The sequence below is a fragment of the Halichoerus grypus genome, chromosome 13 (assembly GCF_964656455.1).
Source record: "Halichoerus grypus chromosome 13, mHalGry1.hap1.1, whole genome shotgun sequence".
NCBI lineage: Eukaryota > Metazoa > Chordata > Mammalia > Carnivora > Phocidae > Halichoerus > Halichoerus grypus.
The window spans coordinates 10,580,898-10,605,232 of record NC_135724.1 but is presented as its reverse complement, the minus strand read 5'-3'; the positions used below and the strand labels follow the sequence as shown (position 1 = coordinate 10,605,232).

The following is a 24,335-nucleotide window of genomic DNA, read 5'->3' as shown; positions in this document are numbered from 1 at the left end:
TTATCTCTCTTTTGATCTAGAATTTGGCACGTGCTTGACACCATTCACAAAAATCAGTTTAAAATAAATTGTAGATATAGATGTGAAAGGTATATAACACAAATATAACAGAATAATGAAACTTTGATAAAAATAGGAAATTTTTTGTATAACATCAGAGCAAAAAGACAAATGCCAACACTTCTTAATCAGGATTGGGTGATTGATAACCTGATAATTGTCTCAATGCCCAAACCCCTGTTTTTGTTTATTAGACATACTCATTTGTTCCTTTTTCCCATCCTGGATTGGTTGCTCTTACTCTATTGAAATGGCATTCAGTAGAATATTATCCTTAATGGTGCATTACACAATCAGTGTATGAAGCATGGTACATGCCTCACCTATGAACCAACCTGCTTAGCCTCTTCATTCATTTCATCAACATTTTATTGTGCTCTCACTAAAACTGATAAAGTTGGTTTAACTACATTGGTGGATCAAAAATTAAAGTTTCTTTATATTATGCTAGTAATAAAGTTACTTCTAAAGGACAAATAATATATATGTACATTAATGAAAAATGCTTTATATAGATTATTTTAACATTAAATACATCACCAGATAGATATTTTTCACATGTATTTGCATTATTTAATCAGTTTCTTAGCTTAATTTTGTTTTTCTGAACAGTGCCCTGGGTTATCACTAGCCCTCTTTCAGATTTAATCATGTCTTAAAAGGAGACATTTTATTCAATGCCCATATGTCTCATACACTACTTCTCACACCCCATGGAAGAGCCGCAAGTACAAAGTAGATGTCCTCCAAATTCACTCTGGCTTACTATAATGCACCTACTAATAATATTTAAAAAAATAAAAAATCAGGACCAAATGCTTTCCGGACAAAATGCCCCCCAAAAATAGGATTAAGCAGGGCTGTCCTGGGTAAAACTGGAGATCTGATCACTATTAGTTCATAAAATCTTCCCAATCTTCCTGGCTATAACCTGAAACTGGCCCCTCACAAGGAGGACAGGAGGAAACCAAAGGAAGAGGCAGACCACTCTAGATTGGTAGGTGGTAGTTGTATTGAGCAGGAGAACTTATTTATGAGGCTTGTTTTGGGTGGCTGTAAGACCAGTAGTTTTCTGGATCTGCCAACCAAGTCTTGAAAGTTACAGAGGCCTTACGTATCTTCTGTCATATATACCATCCAGATAGTCTCAACACCACATCTCTATGTCAAGTCTGGGTGCTTGCGGTAGCTGCTGGGAGAGGAACCAGGCTAGTGGAACCTACATTCCAAGGACAGGGGAGGGGCTGAGGAGTCTCCAATTTCCCAGGCCCAGCACGCAGTTCGACTGGCAGTCACATCCTCTCAATGACCACCCCCAACGTTCCACAACCTCGTGACCTGTTCTTACAATCTTATATGCTCCTCTCTTCCATAATGTGGCCTGAGCCGTCAGTAAGGGGCTTCACTAGCACGGAGGTGGCTCATCTGGTAGCTATCTGGCTGCCCTGAAGGCAGGTAATACTGACACATACAAGAAAAATACAGATGAAGACAATAACTTCCCAATCAGTGACAACTGTTTCCACCAAGAATCCCATGATCTGAACCACTCATTTACTAAGTCCCCTAAGCTGGGGGTCAGATCACTTGTATCTTCATGTGATTTAATAAAGATGACACACTAACAGAGTCATGAGGTATGAACACATAACATTTGTTTGAATAATGGCAAAGGCGCCTCCTTGTGAGGCTTTAAGTGTCCAAGGCTGTTTTACTTTAGAGGGCAGCTTTTATCATCAGAGACATTTCAGTGCCCAATTAAGGGCAGACTTTGCTTGCTATCATTCAAGTCTTGCTGGGTGAATTTAGCAAGGGCTTCTATGTGTCATAACGTCCTCAAGGCCAATGGAGGGAACAAGCAAGGCAGCCAAATGATTAAACTAGCAGGAAACAATATGCCCACCTGGCCTTGGGGAGAGGGAGGGTGGAAGCTTTAGGAAGTTGACCTGGCTGTGCATACCACATGTTAGCTGAGGGGAGGCAGCACTATCAGGTGTAAGGAGATGAGCTGGGGGTGGGACATTCCAGACCAGGACCCAAACCTTCTTCTTTCTTTTAATGCACAGTGTTCTATTTCAGGCTTATTCTGTTTCAACAAGTCCAGTTGAAGCAGGACAATGGGATCCCAGTGAGGAGCAAATAGTTTCCATTCACCCAGAGGTGCGAAGTAACTCACCCATCCTGGTGGGACATCTCATTGCAAATTTCGGTAAATAACTCTTTTCCCAGGCGTGTTGGGGCTCAGTGTTCTCAGAAGCGTAGCATGTTAATTTGAAGTGCAGAACTGGGGCAATGGCAGTTTCCCCTGGCTTCCACACCTTTAGGGGACTGGTACCCCAGCAGGGGTCCCCAGTCTGGCATGTGGGCAACACTCTCTACTGGTTGATCATTCAAATCTATGAAAGCCTGGGACAGTACTTTAGTCCACTTGGCCAAGGAGGTTTTACTTGTTAGGAATTTAATCTGCTGCTTTATATTTCATTTTTTTCTTTTTACCCAACCCTGCTTCTTGTGCATTACCCAGGAGATGGAACCTCCATTCAAAATCATGTTCTTCTGTCTGGTCTTGCATATTATGATCTTTGAAATGTGACCCTTGATCACAATCTATCCATACACATCGCTCAGTTTCTCTAATCCCCTAATAGTGGCAGCCTGGCTCACACAATGACAAGGGAAAGCATGTTTCCACACAAAACCAGGCACGTTTAAAATTTTCACTCAGAGGGAGGGGGCCAATATCATCAATTTGCCAACCTGTCAACAACTGGAAACTCCATTGGGTGGCCACAGACTCCTTTGGCAGTTGCCTTGGGCAGTGCTTAGAACACAGATGACATGCTGTTACTGTATTAACCAAGTCACTATCTTTTAAGGGCAATCTAGCATCCTTAGCAATAAGCCATCCTACCTGAAGTGGCCACTCTTTTTATCTGCTGTATCTACTAAAAAGTCAGTTGCTAGGGCACACACCCAAAATAGGGCATCAACTTCTAGACTGCCTTTTGGTGACTGAAGGGTCCAAAAGTCAGCATGCATCTCTGAATTGAGTCATTATAGCTTGATCAGAGATAGCTGTATTGTGTGGAAATGAAAAGAGACCATATGATTAGACTTTTGCAGTCTAAAAATCCTCTTAAATCAATTTGTATCTATCCTATTTAATGAACAAAAATTTATCTACAAAAAATTATTCTCTCAGAATCATGTTTTGTTTTTTAAAGATTTTATTTTTAAGTAATGTCTACACCCAACTTGGGGCTCAAACTCACAACCTGGAGATCAAGAGCTGCATGCTCTACCGACTAAGCCAGTCAGGAGTCCCTTAGAATCATGTTTTAATAAGAGGAATTTCTCAGTTTACTTGTTCCAATAATAAACATACAAATGTAATATTTAATATAATAATTCTGGGTTCTATTATGACACTGATGGTTGATATTGCTTGCCTATATTACTGCTGAGACTTACATAAATGGAAATTTAAAATCAGTTTTGTCTTTCTAGCTAGATTCTTTTTAAAGCTATTTTTTGTAAAAGGACTTTATGAAATGTTTAAGACAATATTTGACTTCACCCATTTTGTCAGCAATACTATACGGTGAAAACTTATTATTATGTAGGTAACACAGGATGTAAACTTGTACCAAATTCTGGAGAGGAAAATCATAGTTTAGTAGTCCAAACTATGGGAACTGGGAACTGCAGTTTGCTGATATACTTCATTTGTTATGACACAATCTATAAAATCATAGTAAGATAATGGTATATTAATATAAGAAAATATTTATTGCATTACATATAAACTATACTTTCTGTGGCATTGTTAATAAGTGCTAAAACTTACCAAACTACATGAAATTTTTAAAGCTCAAAAGCATTATTGACAGCATGAATATGATTTCCCAACATATTAGACATATTCTTCCATCAAGAGTAAAACCTAATGTAAGAATAGTGTAATTCCATCAATATTGATTTATATGGATTTTAGTATTAACCAGAAGTATTACAGAGGACTGAATGATTCTCACCTAAGTGTTAAGTTTATTATTAGTAACAAAACCTTATTAAATGATATCTCATATCTCATATTTCACACCGAATGCTTTATCTTCTTTCTAGTGATTATGGGAGGCATCCATAAAAATGTAAAAGAGTGATAGATTTTGATATGCAGACTAATTTAGATATCCTGAAGGCAAGAGAGAAGTCAGCAACCTGTGACAAGGACATTTTGTATGTAAAGTTTCCATTCATTATAGAATACTAAATAAACAGTGTGTCTTAGTTTAATTTATGTTGGAATGCCAAGATCTGAACTGTGGATTTCAAAATGACTCATTTATTTTAGTATGTAACTTTTTCTGTGTTAAGTTCAGTGGTAAAATTATTAAACAGGCTTTTCTTAGAATGAAGATATAAACTGTGGAATAGGCTAGATATTTTTATATGCAGTTTTAGTACAAGTATATTTTGACTACGCTGAAGCAAATTTATTGAGAGGATGTTGAACTGTGTAATGTTCAAGTTTAAAGAAACCCACATTAAAAAATATTATTTGACCTACACTCTGTGTCTGTGATTTTTGTGACATTAAAACAGATATAAAATATTAGATAATTTAGTAAAATTATAATTTTCTGAAATCAAATTCATGAAATAAGTTTTTAATCTGTGGATCTGCTCATTCTTTCACACTGGGCATTTATTTATTTTATTAGTATCAGGATCATTATTTATTTACAGGGACTGATTGGCCCATCTCTCCTGTTTTTATATATGAGATACAATTATTTTACAACCTAGAACCTCCAAGCAAAACTCAAGAAACAGATGATATTTTCCCACTTGTCACCTTAAATGTGCAAAATATTCTTCAAACATTTTTTTTTCTGTCTACCATCACCTGAAAATTAGGTCATTCTTATTATTCTTGTGTTGTATTTTTGACACTACTTTTCATAATGTGAGAGAATTTAAGTCAAATAAATAGACTGTGTTTAAGAAAGCAAACAATATGTTCAGAGAAAATACAAAGAGTAATCCATCCCAAACTCAGTCACATTCAAGTCACATGTCCAAAGACATAAGTTTCATAGAATATAATTTTCAAATTTGACATATTTTAAGAAATAAGGATTTTTATATTTCAGAGAAATCTCTTAAGTATTGATGCTTATTAAATTTATGAATTCAAAAAGTGATCTAAATTTGCATGTATTTAACATAAATTGAATTCAATCTCTTTTTTATAATGGGTGACGTTATTTTGATGGTAAATACTATAAAGTCAATTTCTTTTTCTTCAAGCTTTATTGAGATACTATTGATATACAGCGTTGTGTAAGTTTAAGGTATACAACGTGATGGTTGATATACAAAAATATATTGAGAAATGATTACCATAATAAAGTTAGTTAACACCTCCATCACCTCAAATAATTAAAATTTTACCTTCTTGTGGTGAGAACAGTTAAGATCTACTGTCTTAGTAACTTTCCAATATGTAATACAGTAATGTTAAAAATACCACACCAAATATTATATCCCCAGACCTTAATCATCTTCTAACTAAAATTTTGTTCCCTTTGACCAACATTTCAACATTTTCCCTCCTCCCAGTCCAGGCAACCACCATTTTACTCTGTTTCTATGAGTTTAACTTTTTTAGAGCCCATATATAACTGAAATTTTACAGTATTTGTCTTTCTCTGTCTTACTTATCTTACTTAGCTTAATGCCCTCAAGGTCCATCCCCTATATTGTCATCAATGACAATATTTCATGCTTTTTTATGGTTGAATAATATGCCAGTGTGTGTGTGTGTGTGTGTGTATTTTATTTATCTATTTATCCATGATGAACATTTAAGTTGTTTCCATGTCTTGTCTATTGTAAATAATGCTCCAATGCACATGGAAGTGCAGATCTCTTCAAGATAGTGATTTCATTTCCTTTCTTATATATCCAGATGTGGGATTGCTGACTTGTTGAGAAATTTCATTCTGAAAGATATTGAATTTTGTCAAATATTTTTTTCTGCATTTACTGAGAGGGTTATATGATCTTTATACTTTATTTGATTAAAGTGGTATATCATGTTTGATTTGCTTTTGTTGAACCATCCTTGCATCCTGGAGCTAAATCCCACCTGATCATGGTATATGATCTTTTTAATGTGCTGTTGAATTGGGCTTGCTAAAATTTTGTTGACAATTTTTGCATCTGTGTTCACAGGAGATACTGACCTGTAGTTTTCTTGTGGTGTCCTTATCTGGTTTTGGTATCAGGGTAATACCAGCCTTGTAAAATTAACTTTGGGAGTGTTCCATCCTCTTCAAATATTTGGAAGAGTTTGAGAAGGATTGGTATTAATCCTTCTTTTAAATGTTTGGTAGAACTTACTAGTGAAGCCAACTGGTCCTGGACTTTTGTTTGTTGGGATGTTTTTAGTTACTGATTCAATCTCACTAGTAATCTGTCTGCTCTGATTTTCTGTTTCTTCATGATTCAGTCTCAGTAGGTTGTATGTTTCTAGAAATTTAAATGTTTCTAGAAATTCTGCACTGGGAAATTTTACAATTTAAGAATCATTATTCAGAGACCTGCAGCACTTTAGGTCATTGTGTGCCTCAACTCACACCCACAGAGCCTCCCTGGATTTTATATCCACCAATATCCTCTGTTCATCTCCTAAACCTCATCTAATCACTTATGTAGCTTTTCACCCATCCATGCACTCATTCTTTTACTCAATCATCACAAACTTCAGGTACTGCGTGACTCCTAGCCTATTAGACCTTATATTTTTGTGTGGAAGAGAGATCATAATTTTGTAATTACAGACCAACAAGTGGAAAAACAGTGTTTTATCTCAATTCTATTTGGTAGTTCTAGTTTTGGAAGTAATTGCATTTTAAACATAAATGCAATCAGTAAAAGGTCACTGTTACTTGTAAATAAATATGTGTTTAATAAGCAACAAGAAGTTTGTAGTTTTCTTGGTTTTCTCTTCTGATGACATCCTTAAATGGAGATACTTTCAGTACTCTTTCAAATTCTACATTCAAAGTACAGATTCAAATATAATAATTGGTAGTTGACTACAATACAACACACAATATTTAAGACAACAAAGAATAAAATGTTTGCATTTGTTGCTTTATAAAGGATAAGATATGTGGGTAGTATATGTGGAAGCAAGATAAACACTCAAGAACCTATAAAATGGCAATGATATGAAAAGAACATGAAGAAGTAAGTATATATTCAGGTAAAATAATTCATATTATTCATTATTTAAATATTGAGATTGAGGAAAACAGAAAAATCACATATAATATTAATTGATTTCTTCAAAAAAAGTTAATAATTAAAGGAATGCTTCAGAGAGAAACCATCTACACCTAGTTGACAGAATAATGGGGATATTCCTCTATCTCCATATAAGGTAACATTTCTGATAACAGCTGACTATTGTTTTGTTGGCCACTTCCTCCGCCAGAAAGGAATAAAAAGTGCTCATTGATTTTAGTATGATTCCATACAAGACCTGAACCCGGACTGGCAATCCCACAAGATGTACTGAATTACACAGATTAACTAGGTTAATATATACATGAACCTTGAATTGCAAAGCAAAGAGATCTGTGCTAGCCAAATACAGAACAAACCAATGTTTTGTGATGTCTGTTGAATCAACCACAGTCTGTGGCTACACTTGATGCCATGATGCAAAGACTGTATTGCACATACTGCAATCCCCTTGTGGGTCACCTCTCCAACTCTACATAAAAGAGTACCTCCTTGGGGCGCCTGGGTGGCTCAGTCGTTAAGCGTCTGCCTTCGGCTCAGGTCATGATCCCGGGGTCCTGGGTTCGAGCCCCGCATCAGGCTCCCTGCTCAGTGGGAAGCCTGCTTCTCCCTCTCCCACTCCCCCTGCTTGTGTTCCCTCTCTCACTGTGTCTCTCTCTGTCAAATAAATGAATAAAATATTTAAAAAAAAAAAAAAAAAAAAAAAAAAAAAAAAAAAAAAAAAGAGTACCTCCTCTTCTCTATCTAAAAATCCACCCCTTTGCTCTCAGTTATTGCCTTTGTCTCATACCTAATGGAGGTATGAGGTATTAACTGGTTTATTATCAATCAAAGTGTTAACCTACCTGAATCTGTCTCCTTTACTATTGCTCTAGATTCCATGGGTCTTTCCCTTCTCAAGAATAGTTTTCCAGCAGTTACAGCCCCCTTATTTTCTTCAAAAATAGTCTTCTTTTGGATCATTGCCTATAGTATATAACTGTGCTTTTAAATTTCCCATCTTAATAAATGATTAATGATAACAAGTAAAAAATCCTCATTACCTTTATCTCTCTCTACCTAGTACCCCACATCTCTATTTTCTCCCTGTAGTATAAAATCTTTTAAAGTTGGCTAAATTCACCATAACCTCCTCTTCTCCATCCATCCATGCAATAGAATAATCTCCAAAATATTGCAGCTGCATAAATTCAACTGAATTCCTTGTACCAAAATCACTAGGAGCCTTTGACTTGCCAAATCAAAAGTCACTACACTTTCTTGATTTTATTCCACCTCACAGCAGCATTCCATACAGTTGGAGGACCTCTTCCTTTGCAACATCTCTGCTCATGTCTTTCTCTTTTTCCTACATCACTGGCCAATCTCAATCATTCTAATTTACCAGTCAACCCCCTTTTGCTTAACAGTCAACTCACCCTGTATGCTTTTCTCTTCTCTACCTACATTCTCTGCCAAGGGTATCTCAAACACTGCCATGCCTACATGCTTGCTATATGACAATAACTCCCATATTAATAATTAATAGATACAATCTTCATCATACTATATGGGAATATTTTCTTAGAACATGACATGACTGGATTCTCTGTAATCAACTTCAAATATCATCTCCTAAAATGTCCCTTCCTCCAGTCAGTTAATCATCATCATACCTCACCCATAATTAATACATTCATACATAGAGCATCAAATACCACCTTATTTAAAATAGCTACTGTTTGTGTGTTATAACTAAAATATAAGTTTCATACTAGCAATTACCTCCAAAATGACATTTCAAAAATTCTTCTAGTAAATGTTAGGTCCATAATGTATGCTATTTAAGAAAGAGAAGGAGGAGTGGGAGGAGGAAGTGAATGAGGAGGAGAAGTATGGAGTGGGAAGAAGAAAGTTTCATTGCCTACCTACCAAATAGAAAAAATATCAATGTGTCATTTACATCTAATGATAATTGGTCCTGATACATATTCACAGCTAAATTTGTTTATGCTGTAAAGACCTATGTTCTGAACACATGTAGAAAGAAGTTTTTAAATTGTTTCCTGGAATGTTAAAAAACAAGAATCAGGAAAAAATACAATAGAATATACAATTTTAGATTTGGTGGCTAATAAATGTTTAGGTAAAGCAATTTTAAAGTATGTTAGCATAATTTAAAATGACCATTATGGAATAGAATTTATCACACTTAAGTAAATTTTATGAACTTAATTTTACTACATATTGTGCTATCAAAACTTTCTGACTCAAAGAGTGAACAAATTTTGCATAGCCACACCATAATTTTCTCTCTATTAGAAAGACATTTCTGATTTTCAATGCATTCAGTTCTTATATCTTATGGAAAGCACTTGCTTCTAGATGCATTACATTTAAAATATTTATAAAAATAGCATTGGAATGGAAAGGAACTTTGAAAATAAATACAGTTGCACAGAGCTTTTCAACCACTTTGTTTTGTTTTTAGTCTTTATGGTCTATGATTTTGATGCATAGAGTAATTGTGTCTTATAAATTGGCTTCTACTACTTAAACATGCATATTTTTCAGGATGACCTTATGTGCTTTTTTAAGATACAAAATTATATCTTGTTCTGGAAAATGCGTTTTTATAATGGGGAAACTAGTAAGTGAATAAGCTGAAGAATTTTATAAATCACTAAAACATAAATTTTTTTAAAGATTTATTTATTTATTTATTTATCAGAGAGAGAGAGAGAAGGAGAGAGGGAGAGAGCACGAGCAGGGGGAGCGGCAGGCAGAGGGAGAGAGAGAAGCAGGCTCCGGTGCTGAGTAGGGAGCCCAATGAGGGAATCAATCCCAGGACCCCGGGATCATGACCTGAGCTGAAGGCAGATGCTTAACTGACTGAGCCACCCAGGCATCCCTAAAACATACGTGTTTAACCCCTGTTTCTTGCCTTGAAGACCGAGATATTTTAACAAGACAAATAATGTATTTATATATGGTACCATTGTTTACAAAATTTAAATGATAGTCTAATTTTTTAAATATTTTAGTTAACATGTTTGTAGAAGGAAGTACAAGTGTTGAACTTTAAATAATTCACTTCCAAAACATATGCTCAAAATTTTAAATCTGTTGTCATTGTTAATATATCTTTGATGTAAATTAATATGCAATACCTTCTGGAGACATCTCTGGTACAATGGCCTCATAAGGTTCATCTAGGAATTTTGGTTCATTGTCATTGATATCCGAAACTCTGATGACAAACTCAGACTCAGGTTCCACAGCCCTTCCAGTAGTGCTGTCTATTACCTGGGCTCTTAGAGTGTAGAGGGACCGTTCCTCTCTATCAAGCTTCTGGACGGCATATATGTCACCTGTTCTCTCATCAATGACAAAAATACTTCCAGCTCCAGCTCCCAAAAGCTTGTACTGGAAAGAGTTGTTTCCATTGTCTAAATCAGATCTTAGCTGAAAGTGCAAAGAGGGATAATTTAGTTTCCAGACATGTTTAAATGGACAAATCAATTTTAACAATTTTATTTTCATGTCTGTTAATTTTTCCCCAAGTTAATAACTCCATGTAATTCCCATAGTATATTAAATCAGGTGAAATATTAATTTTAAGATTAAATTCTATCATCAGGCAGAGGATTCTGAAATTTCAATGTAAATCACTATATAAATTTTATTACTCTAAATGGATTATTCTAATTAGAAACTATAATAATTGAAAAACAAAGTACCTTTCATAAATTATGCACAACAAAGTTGGTTCATGTTTACTCTATGATTACATTCTTGGTCACTAAAACCATAATCTCAAATATTTGTATTAGATTGGGATCTAAAGACAGATAGGAAGATAATATTCTAGATAAATCTAAACAGTGATGTTCTATCCCTAGGCTAAAAACACATAGGAAACATGAAAATATTACCAGGAAAATAAGGGAGCATGTTGAGAAGATAATGAGAGCCTCAGCTATCCTTGTTGGCATTTGTAACATGCCATAAAATCTACAAGTTGCTTTGTATATGATTTCCCAATTAATCCTCATAACATCGTGAAATATATATTATTGATATAATCATTTATACCGAGAAAGAGAGACTGAAAATTATTAAAACTTTCACAAGAGTCATGGTTTTTGTATAGGTTTGTATAGATTTAGACAACAGGTCTGTCTGACCCCAGAGACTCTACTGCTCTGAGTTTTGCCAAATTAGATCTAACTCTTTCTAACATATTCAACTCAATTCTCAAATACATCTTTTCTTCTTGTGCCCTCATTATTTTTATTTTTCAAAAGCAAATTTGTTCATTCATAGTGTTAATAGAATTGTGAATTTTATATATAAAAACAAGGGTTATTATGATATAGGTAACATTGGTTGGTTGGTTTTTCATATCTAAATTATTTTTACATATAAAGAAGAAGTATGCCATAATCCCCTAAATATTGTGAATCCATAGTTTTCTTGAGTCATCATTTATGAATATGTCCTTCTTCAAAGTAAGAGCTTCTCCGAAAATTTACAAAGCTAACCAAAGAAATACAATCTTAAACAAATTCATAACTGTTCTGATAGTTCAAGGTAAAATGACTAATTAATACATTTCTCTGTGATTGGGTAGAATATCTGAAGATATCTAAAGCAATTAATTTTAATAATTTTAATAATGTGTTGAATAACACTGCTATTCATTGAAAGAAACAGATTGGGAATAATAATAAAGAGATAAAAAAGTGTTATAGCTCTTTTAATTTGATAGCTCTTCATTACTCATAAGATAAAAAGGAAGTTTCCATGACTTACTAATAAGAAATGTAGGGAAACAAATGTCCTTTCCAATAAGTATATCAAATGAAAGTAAGGTATGGCTATGTTTTTCAAATATCATTTTGATACAGTTTGAAAATGTGATTCAATATCAGAATGATGATAAATCAAATTTAGTAATGAATAAATGTATTCCAAGTATATATACACAGTATAATTTTCATGAATCAGTGAGCTTGATCTTTTTAAGGACTCAGATTTAAGTAAAAAAAAAAAAAAAAAAAATATATATATATATATATATATATATATATATTTACTTATTTTTTTAAACATCAGCCTCTTAATGTCACAAAATGTATAAGTTAAAAACATTGTAATTTTATGAAATCTGTATTATTATATTTTCTGTATTTCTATTCAAAAATATTTTTTCAATTAGTCAGTTACTATTGATTCAGCAAATCAATATGCCTTTAATTTTTTACTTAATTGTGTTTTCCAAATTTAATCTCTGTTAATAAACAGTTCAAAAAGAAAGTGATCTGGACACATCAACTACATTTTAGTTTTACCAGCTCTTTAACTACAACACCTAAATATTCATTCTTACTCTCTCTTAAACCAGTTACCTGTATGTTATTTAAGACTAATCACATTGTTTCAGGGGAAACATCTGTTAGATTATTTTCATAAGTATTTTTACAGAATGAAAAAAATAGGGAAAACCTATCACAATGTGAAAGGAGGCAACAGGAGATGTGCCTGGAGCACAAAAACAAAAACCAGAAAATGTGACAGTCAGCCAGGGAGGTAGTCTCTGCTCTGATTGTACTGATGCACTTCCCTGTAGAGCCTTATTCACTAAAAGTCACCAGCCTCTGTTAGTCTGTCACCCCGCTCATTGATGGGAGAGCTTATAGGGCTCTGTGGAGTTCACTGTAAATGTGGCTACAGAGACTCAGTCAACTAGCAGACACTTAACTATGGATCTCATTTGTGCCATCCTGCCTCTGATTTACCTGCAGTCATCTTAGAGAATAAAAAGATGTGAAATGTGATTCAAAGCAGGCACACATACATACACAAATGTTTGAAATCTGTTTGCCTAAGATCCTAATCTGAACCTTTGGTTGAATATACACATATACATTTGCTGGATGGGATAGATGAACTCCTTTGGAATCTGGACATCACGCTAACACTGCAGCTCTCCTGAAAGAGCTAGGAAAAGGGAGTTAATGAATTTTGAGTGCTTCACCCTTTGGGCCCAATTAAATTTTAGTGCCAGTTAATTGGTGGTTAAACTTATTTCAGTTCATTCGTCTAGAGAAAGATCCTTACAGAAAAGGACATGGTATTGTAATTACCTCTGTTTAAAGAAAATTGAATAGTAATAAAAACCAAAAACATAAATAAGGAATGTTCTATCTCATTAAGGAAATTTAAAAAATATATATATATATTCTTATAAGAAAGTAAAAATAATCATTCTTTATCCTTCATAATCAAATGAAGTGTGTAGGCTCTTGAAGCTACTTAGCTGTAAAAGGGTTTGGTATTAATCTGCTTCATGAAAAATTAATGATGGGTAAATCAACACCTACTGAGCATAATAGAAAATCAGGCTAAATACTGTTGGTAAACGTTATTATTCTCAGTGTGGTTGCTTTGATCCATTACCAAAAATAACACCATCAAATTTCCAGATGTTGATAAATGAGGGCAGTATTTTCATATGGGAGAAAAAAGTGAAATTTGAAATTCAGAGCTTTTCTTCTTCCTCAAGTTTTGCAAATATTTTAGGTGCTTGAAAATCTGAAACAATTAATTAGGCTGATGTCTGAAGCTTTCTAAGGGTTCCACTGAGAAAATGTAGAATTCATCAAATGCCTTAAAACTTCCTCAACCCATCCATTTAGATTTACATAATGTTATTTCCTGTAACACTTTCATAAAATCAGTACCTGGCCAATGTGATAATTAGTCTTATTCATTTCCTCTGGTACAAAAAACTGGTTCCACATCCAACCACGCTTCACTCTGAAATGAGAACCCACTGGGTGCTTAACTTCGTCTGTTGTAGAGATTTCTGTTGCTGTAAAGCAAGGCCATATGAGAGGAATTCCCAACATGAAAGGTAGCAATAAGCAACAATTCATTCTGCTCTTTTGATTCCAACTGGTATTCTTCAGAGGAAAGAGTAGTTGCAAACAAAAACTGTATGTTCCTTTATAATCTTTTTAAGTCTTAGGTATCTTTCATATTCCTAAAGAACAAGAAACAAAACAAAATTTTACATTTAAAAATAACATTTTCTCACATAATTGCTAACGTAAGGGTACAACTTTTGCATTCATAAAAATGGAACAACAATATACATTTAATTTATCTTCCAATTAAGCTAGTTATATTTTGTAGCTCAGCAATAATTTGAATGGTATAATTAGAAACTTCTGCTCAAGCACTGTCCATTTTAATCTGTAGCCATAAATCTGCCTGAAGGTTGAAAAGTTGGTCTGGCAATCTCCTTGATTGATAGCTGACACTGAGATAGATTTTTTCTTTAATTTAACCTGCTTACATCTTCCATTCTATCTTGGTAAAACTCAACAGTCAAGCCAGGGGAAAAAAATGTGATCTTTCTCCTTTTTCTAAATAGCAATAAGTTTCCTAATCCAATTTCCCAAGTTATAGTATCTTATCTCGTATTAAATAGACAAAATGACAATTCAGTTTGAAACCTGGGGGATTTAATTATCAGTTATATTGATGTTATAAAACACTCTGTGAACAGAAAGCTATTTTGTTAATATGCAAGATATTTACCATTTTATATTATGAAAGATGAAAATAAATGTTTTTCATCTTAACAAAGAGATGATGCTATTTTTAGAAAATAAATAACAAAAAATATAGTGCCTGGGTAAAAATGGCTGTTTATAATATACAAGACGGAGATAAAAGATATCTTCTATTACTAAAATAGAAAAAGAGAAACTTCAACTACTGAATTTTACATGTAAAACTTTCCATTTAACTGATACTGATCATACCAACTCTCTTTGAAATGACTAGTAATTCTCACCCTTATAGGAAATTGAATAGCTCTGCATTTACCACACTGAAACAGCACTCCATATAACCAAATTGGATTTGTTTATCTGGGACTCATGAAGAAAAATAATTTTGTCAGGTCTACAATGTAGCTGAATACTACATAATCAACAGAAAAGCCAGAGTCCCTGTTTCTGTTAGGAGCTTTCTACATGATCTCACTTTGAATCTCCACAAATTTTTGAACAACCGCCAAGAGGTATTTTAGGTCTTTGACTCTTGTTAGAAAGAGTCGTTAAAAAACACCTAATTAAGAAAGCACGTTGTTATAAAGGGGATACTGTGGTACCTCTGAGTTCCTTCAAGTAGATGTTTTCTTTGTTATATATTTACTTAATGAAGGCCATGAAGAACTTCAACTGAGGTGAGAATTAAAGATGAATTTCATTCTTATGTTGAATATTTGAAACTTAAATACGGAAAACTATCACTAACAGTGGTGTGAAGTGTAATTATAATGTTGGGTAAATGTATTTGTGTCAATTTTAGATTATATTTTCATTCATCTAGGGAAAAAAGTGAGGGATTTTAGGGAAGATACTGTTTTAGATTAAAAGATACTTAAAACACAAAAGAACAAGTGTAAAATAAGGACATTGTCTAGAACTTAATTTGTACAAACCTATTTTTATATTTACATTTTTTATGAATTTGTGAAAATCCAATATGATAATTCAATATCTTGAGATGATAAAAAACATTGTGGATTTTGTTAGTTATAGAAGTTTCTTTGTGGTTATATAAAAACATTTTTTTGATCATGTATACTGAAACATGTTGGTGTTGGAAATAAGATGATGTCTAGAATTTTTTTAAAAACATTTCAGAAACAGTAGGAGCTCAGGTAAAACCATTGAGGCAAAGCCTTGATAATTAATTCTTGAAATTAGGTCATGAGCATTTGCATAGCTATTATTTTATTCTTCATTTGGGTTTAAAACTTATAAATTAAAACAACAAAAATACAATTTACTCTGTATTTTTAAAATCAATATGGTGGACAAAAATCATTAAATAATTTAATATCAGCTATTCATGAGAACTCACAAAAAAACCAAACAAAACCCTTATACAATGCTGATGAAATTGAAAATTTGGACAATTATTTTGAGGAATAGTTTGGCCAAATCTACTATATTTAAAAATTAGTTGAATCTATAAACTAACAGCTATTCTTTTTTACTGCTTTATATCTAGAGAAACTTTCAAATTTGTCCACTGTGAGGCAAATATAAATTGGGTTAATTTGAAAAATATGTATAGAAAAAGTTCAGATCAGGGAACTATATGATACCAATTATAAAGTGTTTCAAAATTATAAGATGATGCTGTATGAGACTGTTGTCATACATAAGTTCTGTAAAGTAAGTCTAGGAAAAGAAAAATGATACACAAAATTTATTATTGTAATTACCATGTTAGTAGGAAGAGAAATTGGTTTAAAGATTGAGGTTTAGAAATATGTCTCTTTTTTCTCCCTCTCAACAATCTCAAGTAAATATGTCAAATAATAACGCTCATTAAATCTGGGTGATTTTTCTACCATATGTTAGATTTTTTTTTTCAGATATAGTACATGATTGAAATATTTTACAGTTAAATTTAAAACTAAAAGTTAAACTATTGTTATTTTACAATCCTAAATCATAACAAAACAGATAGGAGTACCCTTTTATTTGAACCTCTTAATATAAAAATACAAGAATGAAATGGTAGCAATAGGTATGTCTGAATTATGAAATATTATGGCTTTGTTTATACTCTTCTAGATGCCAAATTGTCTATAATGGTCATACGTTTAAGGGAAGGGAAAATGTTTCAAGTAATGGTCCACTTCTGATTGAAGAGTGTTGACAAGCTGTGTGCAGTGCCAGGCTGAGAAATATTCAGGCACCGTCTGGGCTAATAAGGAAAAATGCTATCAATTAGTATGTCTGAAATGGGCCCTAGAAAAACAAGCAGTGGTATTTCCGCCCTATATCTCCAATTCTGCTGATATTTTCCAGTCAGGTGAATGTACGGATGAAAACCTGCATAAGATTTCAATATGGAAAAAAATGCTAATACTGTGTCTCATGTTGTTTAGATTTAATCTCATTGCCAGTAACTAGGCATATTTATAAATATTAAATAAAATGTAGAGTGAACTATATTTCATTACCTATCGTGAAAATATATATTTCAAAATATATAATGTATACAAATTAAGTGACATTGCTGTTAACACAAAATTACAAAATAATATTAATATTTGAATAACAGTATTATAAAATATAAAATATTGTGTTCAAATAGGATCATATAATTTTAGTATTAAAAATTGTATTTTCTCTAAAGCATTACATTTACATATGAAGAAATTTCTATTAAGACATTTTAAGTGACCTGTCCAGTAGCAAATAGTTATTTACCAGTGGAAGTAAGATTGGAAATCTAATCTTTTTTTTTTTTTAAAGATTTTATTTATTTATTTGACAGAGAGAGACACAGCAAGAGAGGGAACACAAGCAGGGGGAGGGGAGAGGGAAGCAGGCCTCCCGCGGAGCAGGGAGCCCAATGCAGGGCTCAATCCCAGGACCCTGGGATCATGACCTGAGCCAAAGGCAGACGCTTAATGACTGAGCCACCCAGGTGCCCCGGAAATCTAATCTTAAGGGCATGGAGTATTCACTGTGCTTTACTGAAGAAAGAAAACATGTAGATGTCTAAAAAAGTGCATGGCATCTGTCACTGATAGTTCACCTTATTTAAATTAACTAAATATATGGAAATTGCATTTGAACGTCTGGACCAGTCTTGAAACTAGACATAATAAAATGTTTTCTATTATCTCCTTTTAGAACACCTCTTTCTCCCTGTTCTAAAGATTCTTGAGGTCAAAACAGGGAAGAATAAGTCAGAATGATGGATTTGGTGTCTGTGTGGAGGAAAAGTTGAAGCTAGGAAAATGTGGATGGGATAAATATAGAAACTTAATCCTATTTGTGATCTTTTTAAAAATCAAGTGAAACTTGGCAGCTTCATAGAGTGACACCATACATAAAGGCTTCTAAATGGCTTTCTCAGAACCACTAATAGGAAATATAGAAAGAAATGTGTGTGGATATAGCTTGCATACATAAGCGAGAAGAAACGATATTTCTGGACCAAAATTTGTAATAAACCATGTGCCAACTCTTTCTCTAGACGTAGAATGTAAAACATATTTCTTTGTCCCATTTATAAACTCTCGTTAAACATATATTTTACATATTTACTGGCAGAATTAAAAGCCTTGTGCTACAGCTAAAGCAGTATAAAGTCAGAGGGCCCGTACAAGAGCTTCTCAAGCCCACTTTGGCAGGTCCTTCCCTATTCACTACTTGTGTGATGTCCTAAGATGGGGACAAGTGCCATTTCATCCCTGGACTGGCTATCGTGGACTCTGTTCTCAGTGGTGCAGAGGACTGTGGATTAATGAGCACTGTATTCAGTGCTAAGCATTGACAATATTGAGCCTGAGTATGAAAATATTCCCCAACAAGAAGAGACAGATTCCAGTTGATGAAATACCCACTGGCAAAATACCACTTTAAAAAATCTGGTATCCCACTTTTTTCCACCCTCCACAAGTTACCAGAACGTGATTTCTCATTATTTCTAAACGAAATCACTACATGCCTCTGTACTGAAGATTCACCTAAAACGCTTTTTGGACTGTATCCTTCATTATATGTTGCCAATGCAATTAATCTGTATAGGACTTCATTATATCTTTGCCATGTTAGTAACGATTTTAATTTGGACATTGCATGTCAGCACAGTATTTCTTACACTTATTTTTCTTGTGTGATTGCAGTCAAACCTGTAAAATATTTTCTTTAGCAAATTCTCTTTTTCTTAATGTTCTTGTGAAAATATATAACATAGAAAAATAAAGCAAAAAAAACCCCACAAAAAACAAAAAAAAAGAAAAAGAAAGCAATACTTTATTTCTAATATCTAAAGAAGTATCCTAATATCACTTCATTATTCCTGGAGGTAAACCCACATATATTTATCCATGCTTTTAGTTTTACTGCATAATTTAAAAACACCGGGAATTCCCTGAATACTTTAAATCTATTCATTTGGAGAGATACCAAAAATTGGTCTCATAGTCAACAAAGAAACAAGTGAATAAAAATAAATTTCAAAATTCATATTAACATAATGTTATTTGGCCATTAAGTGTGGTGCTCTAAAGTCACTTAATGATATAGAAATATGGCTGTAACACTTTGTTAGGTGAAAGAAATACATACAAAGAAAATGATTCCATTAATTTAGGAAAAAAATATGTTGACAAGTGCAGAAAAGAAGGCCTGAAAGACTATGCCCTCAAATGCAGATAGAAATTGTGCTGCATCAAGATATTATAAATGAATTAAAATTTTCCTCATGTGTGTTACATGTGTTAATATTTAATACATGTCTACACATGACTATATAATAAATTATTAAACTATTTTACAATAGAAAAGTTTATTTAGTACTATAGTGAAGATCAAGAGATCACTCCTGACTGCCTCTGGCATTGTTCTCCCAAATTTGTTGAGAATTTGTTCCCAAATTTGTCTCACAAATTTGTTTCACAGGCAGCTTGGTAGAGTGCGGGGTCAAGGAAGAACTGAATGACTATACCAGCCTTGCCACCCACTGCTATATTACTTGACAAAGGTTTAACCTCTGGGTACCTACTCATCTCATTTGCAAAATGAGTTTAACACTAGTGCCTATCCCATGGAGTTATCTTAATTAAATGAGTTAATATGCCTAGATATTGTCTGAGAAACATTAAGTGTTGTTTAAGTGTTTTTAACTACACAAAAATAGCTACCTATAAGTGCATGGGAAAAATCTAATGATTTATTTCTAAACTTTGAAATATTCAGCTACTGTTATTTCTTCAAACAACACACACATATTAAAAAGACTTTATGAATGACTACTGCAAAAAGTGTAGGATATATGGCCCCTAATGCATGTGTTCTACATGTATTTTCAAATGATTTGAATGTCATCTTTTTTTTCTAAGCATGGCTATGTGACTATGACAAATAAATATTGTCATGCTTGAAATAATATGTGATATTGCATGGACACATATAGGCTGAAAATGATCCCAGTGTGACTCAGAATGATTATGGTTTCAAAGAAGACTAATTATGACTGAAGGGATGAAAAATATTATAATCTATGCACTTATACAGTTTGTAACTGAATATAATTATGAATTGTCTTTTCTATGACCTCTTCTTGGTTACATAAAGATAACTATTCCATCTGTGAAAACTTATAAAAATATAATGTATTCTGGAAGACTTGTGGAAAGCTAAAACTAAGCTCAACTAAGTCAGCTTCTCATAGAGAAAAACAGATGGCAATTATTATAATGTCTCCATCTTTAGAAAACTGTGAGTGGCTTGGTCAAAATGATATATCAAAAGACTAATAATTTGCAATGGTCAGGAAGTTCTAAAGCTTAGGGGAAAAAAGAAAACTCTCAAAATCATGGTTTCTAAAATGCTACTTAAAAATAAGATAAAACATTTCTCTTTGTCAATTTATTTTCTTAAGCTTTTGTTTAAATTCTAGTTAGTTAACATATAGTGTAGTATTGGTTTCAGAAGTAGAATTTGGAGATTCATCATTCATCACTTAACAGTAACACCCAGTGTTCATCACAAGTGCCCTCCTTAATACCCACCCCCATCTAGTCCGTGCCCCACCCACCTCCCCTCCAGTAACCCTCAGTTTGTTCTCCATTTAAATAAGCATGTCTAACTTTTGATATCAAGATCCAAATGTGTGAAGCAAGCAAATTTTATAAAACTTCAGTGTGAAACAGAGTAAAATGCAGTTCTTGGGGCTGTGATTGGTTAAATTATTACAGGGTAAGTATTTAGAGATTCTTTTCTCTCTTAATTCAAGGAGTTATATATTTATAGAAAGAAAAAAATGGAGGCTTTGAAATGTGTATTAACACTCCTCTTTTATCAAGTCCCTTTATAATGACTGTTAGAGCAGCAGCATGGGTGGTTGGTGACAGGTTATAGACTACACCTCTAAGTCTAATTTTTTAATATTACAGACACTGCCTCAATATTCATTCCAAAAAAAAGGTACTGTATATTTGTGTAAACCTATTTAAAACCTTGTCTACTTAAACACAAAAGCAAGTATATTAATGCTGGGAAATGTTAGGTTGTTGAACTGTTTCAGCTGAAATATCTTGGGATATCTCTATTGTCGGTTATATTAATTCCCAACTTCATGTCTGCCTTTATATTTAATTTTATAGATATATATTTTTTTTTACTTCAGTCAGTTTTATTTTAATCACTTAATATTATTTTAGCCTTTAATTAAGTATTTTGAATCTTATAATCAGTGCTTAAAAACATCTGCAATTCCAGACATTGAAATTTTGCTTCTCTGGGTCTACTGCCTTGGGCCCATGACTATCACTCACTTCAAGGTGCCGATGTATCCCAGCACTCAGACTAATGTGAGGTAGTACAAGTAAGAGGATCAATAAATAACACAGAAAAAGCACTAACAAAACATAATGGCCAACAGGATTTCAAGAGAGATTGTGTACGGAATGTCAAAGGTAGGTTTAGAAATACTGAGGTAGCTACCTGCAAAACTTACAGGCGAAGGTTCTAAGTGAGCACTCGGTGATTCCACACCCAGAATTGTCATTGTTATCATGATATCTTCCCTTTCATCCCATTGCTCTAAGAAAAGCTTGCCTTTAATTCTTCAGGATTTCATAATCCATCCCTAACCTCTGGATGATTAGTAAACTGAAATGGCAGGGAGGAGACATCAGAGAGTAACAAAAATAACATCTTTTAATCCCTGTGGGAGACATACTATTGTTTATCAATATCATTCCTACAATTTTGCAGGGTTATGTGATTAGTTTCCTAACCATTCATAAGTAATTGATGGCTTTCACTTCAGAAATGGAGCAGTGAAAGGCCTTGTCTTTATCCCTCCCTTCTTTTGGCAATCAGATATTCTAGCTATGAGACAGTAGAAGCTCAATCAAGCTTAGAGCACTGGCAATTGTATGGAACTCAATATTGTACCCTCATGACTCTCATTAAATATTTGTGGTATGAGGTTACTGACAAGTGGGTAGTTACTTGGCTACATAGCCTAGCACCCTAATAAAACTCCCAACTATATTCCTGGAACCATAATATGTACTTCATGTTTTCTCTTGTTAATTTTCTTTGTAATTCTGTGAAAAACTAATTATTAACGTCCATTTAAAAAGAGAAAAAGATCAAAGTGAGCCTATATAAACTAATGAAAAAAAGGAGTCACAAAGGCCAGCTATAGATATTAACTGGAATAAAGTCTTGTCACAGTAATAAAAGAGATAAAAATACCTAACCTGAAAGAATACAAGAAGTTGAATAGGGTCAGAGTTGGGGAGAAATATGATGTGCCCAGGGACAAGTACATTTGCATATTAATTTCAAAAACATTATTCCAGAAAACAGTCCAAGTTAAGCCATTTCCAAGTTAAGATATTAAGGCTAGTTAAATAGGGTAAAAATCTCCATAACCTGTATAATTCAGCTATTCCTTCCTGTGTATATGTCAAGCTTTGGTTTCGCTGTCAACCCAGTCTTGATTTTTCTAGGATATTTGATCCACAGTTTTAGGTACTGAATTAATTATTCGGCCATTTGCTCACTAATTATTTATTTATTTATTTTTTAAGATTTTATTTATTTATTTTAGAGAGAGAGAGAGAGCATGAGCAGGGGAGAGTGGCAGAGGGAAAGAGAAAGAGAGAGAGAGAAGCCGACTCCCGGTTGAGCACAGGGCTCACAAAGGGCTTCATCTCATAACCCTGAGATCATGACCTGAATTGAAATCAAGAGTTGGACACTTAATTGACCTGGGCCACCTAGGCAGCCCCCTCATGAATTTTAAAGCAAATACTTAAAATCTTTCATACTGAGTTTAATTTTTCCTTGTGATTTCAAATATTAACCTTTTTTAATGTTGATATTCCGAATATTAAAACATAGATATACCTAAATCTCCAATAGTACTAATAATTATATTTCTTCCTTCTCTTACCCACTAACCCAATGGTTAAATCCTAACCTCCTAATAATTACCTGATAGATTCAATTCAACTTATTTAGTTCAGGAAAAATGAATTGAATTATTATGGGTGGACACTTGTATGTCCAGTCCTGTAAATTTCTACTCCCTATTTCAAATCCAGAGCCTATAACCACACGTTTGAGTTGAGTGCCATAGAGGAAACTTTGAAAAGTCAAGTGCACATGGGATGCAGTGGGCGATAGCCAAGGGCTCTCTTATTTCACAACACCAAATAACAAATCATTCCTACACTATCTTTTTTGGCATTAGGATATTAGATCTATATAAATTGAGTTGAGGAATTATCGTGATTTGGATCACTGTATCATGTTTTATGAGAGTAGATTTGGTTTTAATTGATCCTAAGTAAATTTTATCTTTATAATTAGTTGAATCTGATTCATTTTTAATTTTTATGACTGGAAGTAATCAAAGTTGCATTATACACACAAACAAAAATTGTGTCTAAACAAATAGAAAGGGGCACCTGGGTGGCTCAGTCTGTTGGGTGTCTGCCTTCGGCTCAGGTTGTGATCAAGCCCCATGTCCGGCTCCCTGCTCAGTGGGAAGCCTGCTTCTCCCTCTACCCCACTGCTCATGCTCTCTCTTAAATAAATAAATAAAATTTAAAAAAATAAACAAGTAGAAAGAACACTTCATTTATTTCAGGGCTCATGCTGTGTGTGTGTGTATGAATTCTATACAGCTTGATGACTAAATTATAATTCATGTAGATATGCCACTGATCCACCAATTAGAAAATATAATATATATCACAAATTTCCTTTATTATCAGTTTAATCCGAATGAATTCATAGCTTTCAGATAGTATAGAACCAATAAGTAATGACTTTCAATCCTAAAAATATACAACAAATTTAGGAAAGCAAAAACTTCAAAGGATGATGAATAAGGTACACTTTTGG

General features: G+C 33.5%; 1 protein-coding gene across 2 annotated transcripts in view; it reads right to left on the bottom strand.

Moving 5' to 3' along the window:
- CDH19 (cadherin 19) overlaps positions 1-24,335 on the bottom strand; it is a 105,399-nt gene that overhangs the window by 61,143 nt on the left and 19,921 nt on the right. For both annotated transcript variants that reach the window (XM_078060186.1, XM_078060187.1), the window contains exons 2-3: positions 14,103-14,404; positions 10,527-10,821 (exon numbers count right to left, since the gene is read on the bottom strand). In XM_078060186.1, coding sequence (XP_077916312.1) covers positions 10,527-10,821; positions 14,103-14,297 — 490 coding nt within the window. In that variant the 5' untranslated portion in view covers positions 14,298-14,404. The remainder of the gene's footprint in view (positions 1-10,526; positions 10,822-14,102; positions 14,405-24,335) is intronic.